The sequence below is a fragment of the Entelurus aequoreus genome, linkage group LG20 (assembly GCF_033978785.1).
Source record: "Entelurus aequoreus isolate RoL-2023_Sb linkage group LG20, RoL_Eaeq_v1.1, whole genome shotgun sequence".
Taxonomy (NCBI): Eukaryota; Metazoa; Chordata; class Actinopteri; order Syngnathiformes; family Syngnathidae; genus Entelurus; species Entelurus aequoreus.
The window spans coordinates 5384457-5393391 of record NC_084750.1 but is presented as its reverse complement, the minus strand read 5'-3'; the positions used below and the strand labels follow the sequence as shown (position 1 = coordinate 5393391).

Sequence of the window (8935 nt, the reverse complement as noted above, 5' to 3'; positions counted from 1 at the left end):
ATATATATATATATATATATATATATATATATATATATATATATACACAGCCTGGCCCACAGCCAAAATTTTTTAACCCTATGCGGCCCCCGAGTCAAAAAGTTTGGGGACCCCTGATTTAAAGTAACAATGAATACAATATAAATAATAATAGAATAAGTCATTAAAATAGTATAAATGAATAAAATACACTCTATATTTCTACTTCAAGTGGAGGTACCAAGCAGCTGTATTTGGTTGTGTCATCCACACATGAAAAGTGTGTCCTAAGACGTGGGACAGGTGTGTAACAACAACTCCTTACTGTTGCATCTGGAGGTCATGAAGTGCTTGAACCAGCGACCAAACTCCTGACATTTGGCGGCTGAGACATTGGCGTAGTAGGTGCAGTTGATGATGGACGATATCATGCTCTGCAACACACCAGCAACATGTTGGTCTCAGCTCTTCACGCACACTCCTGTGTGTGTGTGTGTGTGTGTGTGTGTGTGGTGGATTAAAGAGAGCCTAAAGGTAAATAGATCATGGAGACACAGGAGTGTGCTGGTGGGCTGTGCAGGTGTGTGTGTGTGTGTGAGGGGTCATGTGAGATGATGTGTATCTTTCCCTTGTACCACACACACACACACACACACACAATATATATATATTCATATCCCCCCTCAGGGCCCTCATGTGCAATCTTTCCATCTGATCACACCTTTCATCCCTCACATTTATTGGAATCTGGGGGGGAGGGGATGCAAACACCAGCTGAGATGGAAGGAACACATCAGAGATGGGGAGCAATTTTCTCTTATCTTTTACCGTCCTGTAGGCCTTGAGGGGGAACAGATGAAGGTGATAATTGCAGCTCCTCACATTGCAAGAATAAATCCACGATATCTCGCAGTCTAACTCCTGCACCTTGTCAGGTGTGCTGGCGTACCTGAGACAGAGGACACTCCTTCGCCAGCGAGCTCTGGTTCATGGTCTTGAGGAGCTCCTTCAGGGCGTTTCTGACTGTTGAGTGAGTCCACTGCTCGGCTGGCAGGTCCTCCAGTCTGGAGCAGCTAGATGCACAACACAGACTCAGTTACAGGTGAAAAGGTGTGCAGATGTCCAGGTAGGAAGAACATAACATAAATAACATAACAACACACAGCCGAGTCGAGCATGGCATAGACTTGCCTTAGTATAGCCTGACGTAGCATCAAATAAAGCATAGGATAATATAGCATAAAATAAAACATAGCATAGAATAACATAACATAACATTATATAAAACGTAGCATAGCATAGTATACAATAGCATAGAATAACATAAAATAATATAAAGCATAGCATAGCACAGCATAGCATAACATAGCATAGCATAAAATAAAATAAAACACAGCATAATATAGCATAGCATAGCATATAACCTAACATAAAACACAACATAGCATAGGATAGTATAGCATAGTATAACATAATATCACTAGAGATGTCCGATAATGGCTTTTTTGCCGATATCTGATATTCCGATACTGTCCAACTCTTAATTACAGATTTCGATATCAACCGATACCGATATATACAGTCGTGGAATTAACACATTATTATGCCTAATTTTGTTGTGATGCCCCGCTGGATGCATTAAACAATGTAACAAGGTTTTCCAAAATAAATCAATTCAAGTTATGGGAAAAAATGCCAACATGGCACTGCCATATTTATTATTGAAGTCACAAAGTGCATTACTTTTTTTTAACATGCCTCAAAATAGCAGCTTGGAATTTGGGACATGCTCTCCCTGAGAGAGCATGAAGAGGTTGAGGTGGGCGGGGTTGGGAGGTAGCGGGGGGTGTATATTGTAGCATCCCGGAAGAGTTAGTGCTGCAAGGGGTTCTGGGTATTTGTGCTGTTGTGTTTATGTTGTGTTACGGTGCGGATGTTCTCCCGTAATGTGTTTGTCATTCTTGTTTGGTGTGGGTTCACAGTGTGGCGCATATTTGTAACAGTGTTAAAGTTGTTTATACGGCTACCCTCAGTGTGACCTGTATGGCTGTTGACCAAGTATGCCTTGCATTCACTTGTGTGTGTGAAAAGCCGTAAATATTATGTGATTGGGTCGGCATGCAAATGCAGTGCCTTTAAGTTACGCCCCCAATATAGTTGTCTGGGTGGAAATCGGGAGAAATTCGGGAGAATGGTTGCCCCGGGAGATTTTCGGGAGGGGCACTGAAATTCGGGAGTCTCCTGGGAAAATCGGGAGGGTTGGCAAGTAAGACTGGGAGATGCAACTGCTCTGTACTTCTCCCTACGTCCGTGTACCACTCCGTACAGCTGCGTTTTAAAAAGTCATAAATTTTACTTTTTGAAACCGATAATTCCCGATATTACATTTTAAAGCATTTATCGGCCGATAATATCGGCAGTCCGATATTATCGGACATCTCTAAATATCACATAAAATAAAACAGCATAGCATAACATAGCATGTAATAAAAAAAAAAAAACATAGCATAGTATAGCATGCATAACATAACATGACATAAAACAAAACATAGCATAACAGCATAGCATAGTATACCATAACATAGGGACAAGCGGTTGAAAATGGATGGATGGATGGAATATAACATAAAATAAAACATAGCATAGTATAGCATAACATAACATAAAACAAAACATAGCGTAGCATAATACAACACAATATACAGTAAATATTAACAGTTGGTCGTCAAAGCCATCGGATTTACCACAATGGGCTCACCTACATAGTCTTCTCTGGAGTACGACAATGGAACTTAAGGTGAGAGCGCATTTTGTCTTTTTCATGTCAAATTTTTGGGCTGTTACACAATAATTTATTTAACCAAAAAATTGTTACCCTTCAAAGGTGCGGCGGGAACACTAGCTAGCTGCTACGCGGTTGTTAGCCTTGATGCTAGCAAATCATTCAATTTAGGGTTGGCCTTCTTGGGGTCGGTTGTCACTCATCCTCGTCTTCCGATTCCCCTCAAATCAAAGGGCACCATATTGCGATACAGTTGCACGTGACGTCACATCAAACTTGGCTCTAGCACTTGGCGTATTGGTAGCGGACTACTTCAAGGTCATGTTGCAATTTCCTACGCCAACAAAGCCAGTATTCCATGTAAAAAGCTCTCGAAAGTAGGGTGTCACTTTTCAAAATGCGCTATTTGGATATGCCATCAACACGCTACTGATTAGCATTTTACACCTCCAAGTTTGGCAACACAAAGGCCACTTAAGATGCACTTTGCAATCAAACAGCTGCTGTGAGATAAGTACAATATTTAGGGCCTGACCTCCTAGATGTTTGCACCTACTAAAACTTGAAAGCACAATACTGGCAGGAGGAGATGCAGATATAATCGTTCAGCTGTTTTGCGTCTGAACTTCACACGTTCAGAAGGTGCGTGCAAACTGGCACAGTTATGCACAAACGGCTGTGAGCAAGGAGGCGATGGCGCTGCAATAAGAGACGTTGGAGCAAATCCTCCGTTCGTGTGCGTGTCAACATGAAAAAACACATCTGTTTAGTAAAGCCCTTTTTTACTTGCTGATTGGGGTCAGTAGACTGATGCCCCGACTTTTTAGTCATGTGCCTCATTGTATACTATATCTATTATTATATGTATCCTACATTTATTATATATGTATATGTTATATTTATTATTATATGTATCCTATATTTATTATTATATGAATCCAATATTTATTCTATATATATCTTATATTTATTATTGTATGTATTCTATATTCATTATTATATTTATCCTATATTTATTATTATATGTATCCTATATTTATTACATGTATCCTACATTCATTATTATATGTATCCTACATTCATTATTATATGTATCCTACATTCATTATTATATGTATCCTATATTTATTATATATGTATCTTATATTTATTATATACACTACCGTTCAAAAGTTTGGGGTCACCCAAACAATTTTTTGGAATAGCCTTCATTTCTAAGAACAAGAATAGACTGTCGAGTTTCAGATGAAAGTTCTCTTTTTCTGGCCATTTTGAGCGTTTAATTGACCCCACAAATGTGATGCTCCAGAAACTCAATCTGCTCAAAGGAAGGTCAGTTTTGTAGCTTCTGTGACGAGCTAAACTGTTTTCAGATGTGTGAACATGATTGCACAAGGGTTTTCTAATCATCAATTAGCCTTCTGAGCCAATGAGCAAACACATTGTACCATTAGAACACTGGAGTGATAGTTGCTGGAAATGGGCCTCTATACACCTATGTAGATATTGCACCAAAAACCAGACATTTGCAGCTAGAATAGTCATTTACCACATTAGCAATGTATAGAGTGTATTTCTTTAAAGTTAAGACTAGTTTAAAGTTATCTTCATTGAAAAGTACAGTGCTTTTCCTTCAAAAATAAGGACATTTCAATGTGACCCCAAACTTTTGAACGGTAGTGTATGTATCTTATATTTATTATATAAAAGCCCAAAGACATGCATCTGGGGATAGGTTGATTGGCAACACTAAGTTGGCCCTAGTGTGTGAATGTGAGTGTGAATGTTGTCTGTCTATCTGTGTTGGCCCTGCGATGAGGTGGCGACTTGTCCAGGGTGTACCCCGCCTTCCGCCCGAAGCAGCTGAGATAGGCTCCAGCACCCCCTGCTACTCCGAACGGGACAAGCGGTAGAAAATGGATGTATGGATGGATGGATATTTATTATATATGTATCTTATATTTATTATTATATGTATGCTATATTTACTATTATATGTATCTATTAGATCTATTACAAACATTATATCTATTACTATTATATGTATCCTATATTTATTATTATATGTATTCTATATTTATTCCATCCATTTTCTACCGCTTGTTATTTATTATTATATGTATTCTATATTTATTATAATATGTATCTTATATTTCTTATTATGTTTCCTATATGTATTATTACATGTTTCCTATATGTATTATTATATGTATCTTATATTTATTTTTATGTGTATCCTATATTTATTATTATATGTATTCTATATTTATTATTATATGTATCCTATATTTATTATTAATATGTATCCTATATTTATTATTATATGTATTCTATATTTATTCCATCCATTTTCTACCGCTTGTTATTTATTATTATATGTATTCTATATTTATTATAATATGTATCTTATATTTCTTATTATGTTTCCTATATGTATTATTACATGTTTCCTATATTTATTATTATATGTATATTATATTTATTTTTATGTGTATCCTATATTTATTATTATATGTATTCTATATTTATTATTATATGTATCCTATATTTATTATTAATATGTATCCTATATTTATTATTAGATGTATCCTATATTATTATTAATATGTATACTATATTTTTTATTGATAGATCTCTTGAGGAAAAACCACAGCATACTTTTCTTCATCTGAATCATTCCAGCACACCATCGCAGGTTACCTTAGCGTGCTACAGTTTGGACCGCGCTGTATGTTGCATGTATGTTGCATGTATGTTGCACGTATGTTGCATGTACGCTGCATGTATGCTGCATGTATTATGCATGTATGTTGCATGAATGTTGCATGTACAAAACCCAAAACCAGTGAAGTTGGCACGTTGTGTAAATCGTAAATGAAAACAAAATACAATGATTTGTAAATCCTTTTCACCTTATATTCAATTGAATAGACTGCAAAGACAAAAAACTTAACTGGAAAACTTTGTTACTTTCTGCAAATATTAGCTCATTTGGAATGTGATGCCTGCAACATGTTTCTAAAAAGCTGGAACAAGTGGCAAAAAAGACTGAGAAAGTTGAGGAATGCTCATCAAACACTTATTTGGAACATCCCACAGGTGAACAGACTAATTGGGACAGGTGGATGCCATGATTGGGTATAAAAGCAGCTTCCATGCAATGCTCAGTCATTCACAAACAAGGATGGGGCGAGGGTCACCACTTTGTGGACAAATGCGTGAGCAAATTGTCCAACAGTTTAAGAACAACATTTATCAACGAGCTATTGCAAGTAATTTTGTGATTTCACCATCTACAGTCCGTAATATCATCAAAAGCTTCAGAGAATCTGGAGAAATCACTGCACGTAAGAGACTATATTACAGACCTTCGATCCCTCAGGAGGGTAGCGCATCAAAAAACATCAGTTTGTAAAGGATATCACCACTTGGGCTCAGGAACACTTCAGAAAACCACTGTCAGTAACTACAGTTCGCCGTTACATCTGTAAGTGCAAGTTAAAAGTCTACTATGCAAAGCGAAAGCCGTTTATCAACAACACCCAGAAACGCCGCCGGCTTTGCTGGGCCCGAGCTCATCTAAGATGGACTGACGCAAAGTGTAAAAGTGTTCTGTGGTCTGACGAATCCACACTTCAAATTGTTTTTGGAAACTGTAGACGTTGTGTCGTCCAGAACAAAGAGGAAAAGAACCATCCGGATTGTTCTAGGCACAAAGTTGAAAAGCCAGCATCTGTGATGGTATGGGGGTGTATTAGTGCCAAGGCATGGGTAACTTACACATCTGTGAAGGCGCCATTAATGCTGAAAGCTACATAAAGGCTTTGGAGCAACAAATGTTGCCATCCAAGCAACGTTATCATGGACGCCCCTGCTTATTTCAGCAAGACAATGCCAAGCCACGTGTTACAACAGCGTGGCTTCATAGTAAAAGAGTGCAGATCTAGACTGGCCTGCCTGTAGTCCAGACCTGTCTCCCATTGAAAATATGTGGCGCAATATGAAGCCTAAAATACTGTTGAACAACTTAAGCTGTACATCAAGCCAGAATGGGAAATAATTCCACCTGAAAAGCTTCAAAAGTTGGTCTACTCAGTTCCCAAACGTTTACTGGGTGTTGTTAAAAGGAAAGGCCATGTAACACGGTGGTAAAAATGCCCCTGTGCCAACTTTTTTGCAATGTGTTGCTGCCATTAAATTCTAAGTTAATGATTATTTGCCAAAAAAAAAAAATATCTCAGTTTGAACATTAAATATTTTGTCTTTGCAGTCTATTCAATTGAATATAAGTTGAAAAGGATTTGCAAATCATTGTATTCTGTTTTTATTTATGATTTACACAATGTGCCAACTTCACTGGTTTTGGGTTTCGTACATTGCATGTACCCTGCATGTATGTTGCATGTACACTGCATGTATGTTGCATGTATGCTGCATGTATGTAGCATGTACGCTGCATGTATGTTGCATGTATGCTGCATGTATGTTGCATGTATGCTGCATGTATGTTGCATGTATGCTGCATGTATGTTGCATGTATGCTGCATGTATGTTGCATGTATGCTGCATGTATGTTGCATGTATGCTGCATGTATGTTGCATGTATGCTGCACGTATGCTGCATGTATGTTGCACGTATGCTGCATGTATGCTGCATGTATGTTGCATGTATGCTGCATGTATGTTGCATGTATGCTGCATGTATGTTGCATGTATGCTGCATGTATGTTGCATGTATGCTGCATGTATGTTGCATGTATGCTGCATGTATGTTGCATGTATGCTGCATGTATGTTGCATGTATGTTGCATGTATGCTGCATGTATGTTGCATGTATGCTGCATGTATGTTGCATGTATGCTGCATGTATGCTGCATGTATGTTGCATGTATGCTGCATGTATGTTGCATGTATGCTGCACGTATGCTGCATGTACGCTGCATGTATGCTGCATGTATGTTGCATGTATGCTGCACGTATGTTGCATGTATGTTGCATGTATACTGCATGTATGTTGCATGTACGCTGCATGTTCCACAACATGACACAGCACAGGTTGAACCACAAAATGTGCAGAAAATGAGTGTCTCCATGGTGACTGCCGGTTGCGCACACAAAAAGCTCATTTAAATATGGCGGCCTACACCACTTCTGCACCCTTGTCTGTCCTCAGGTTGAGTGTGTACAGTCGATCTAGAGCTGGCACCAAGGTTGAGGGAAATCAGCATGTGCTATTATAATGAAGGTGTGTGATTAATCTGTGTCCAGACGTGATTAATCACACACGTTAACGCCTGAACTTGGACAGTTAAAAGGTATGAAGTTATGTACATGTCAACTCGTTGTTGCAATTAAAGATGTGTATCATACAAGTAACACTGCGACAACAACAACTCTCACAATGTGTCTCTGATCAATATTTACATTTCTCTTCCAATGATTTGAAAAATGAGGCACAGTGGAACCTCGATTAGATGGCGCCATGTGTGAACGCTTCAGTCATTCATTCTGTGTCCTGCTGGCAGCCATTTGGTGCTCGCTCGTATTGAAGGGATGGAAGAAGTGGGCTTCGTACCACAGCAACGTTTTACTTGCCATGAGAACGGACTTTTCTGGAAAAATATGCCAGAGGGGATTTATTACACTCCTTTCTTTCCCTGCGTCTGCTCTCCTCTCGTGAAAAGGAGCAGCTGACGAGAGGACCCTCGCTGTTAATTGGATTTGACCTCTTAAAATTAGAGATGTCCGATATTATCGGCCGATAAATGCTTTAAAATGTGATATCGGAAATTATCGGTATCGTTTTCAAAAAGTACAATTTATGACTTTTTAAAACTGTACGGAGTGGTACACGGACGTAGGGAGAAGTACAGAGCGCCAATAGACCTTAAAGGCACTGCCTTTGCGTGCCGGCCCAATCACATAATATCTACGGCTTTTCACACACACAAGTGAATACAACGCATACTTGGTCAACAGCCATACAGGTCACACTGAGGGTGGCCGTATAAACAACTTTAACACTGTTACAAATATGCGCCACACTGTGAACCCACACCAAACAAGAATGACAAACACATTTCGGGAGAACATCCGCACCGTAACACAACATACACACAACAGAACAAATACCCAGAACCCCTTGCAGCACTAACTCTTCCGGGACGCTACAAT

The 8935-nt window shown here is 38.7% G+C and overlaps 1 protein-coding gene across 4 annotated transcripts in view; it reads right to left on the bottom strand.

Annotated features, from left to right (window-relative positions):
* Positions 1-8935, bottom strand: part of LOC133635871 (DNA-binding protein SATB1-like) — a 167252-nt gene that overhangs the window by 41582 nt on the left and 116735 nt on the right. For all 4 annotated transcript variants that reach the window (XM_062029276.1, XM_062029275.1, XM_062029277.1 and 1 more), the window contains 2 exons: positions 929-1052; positions 305-413 (listed from right to left, as the gene is read on the bottom strand). In XM_062029276.1, the coding sequence (XP_061885260.1) occupies positions 305-413; positions 929-1052 (233 nt within the window). The remainder of the gene's footprint in view (positions 1-304; positions 414-928; positions 1053-8935) is intronic.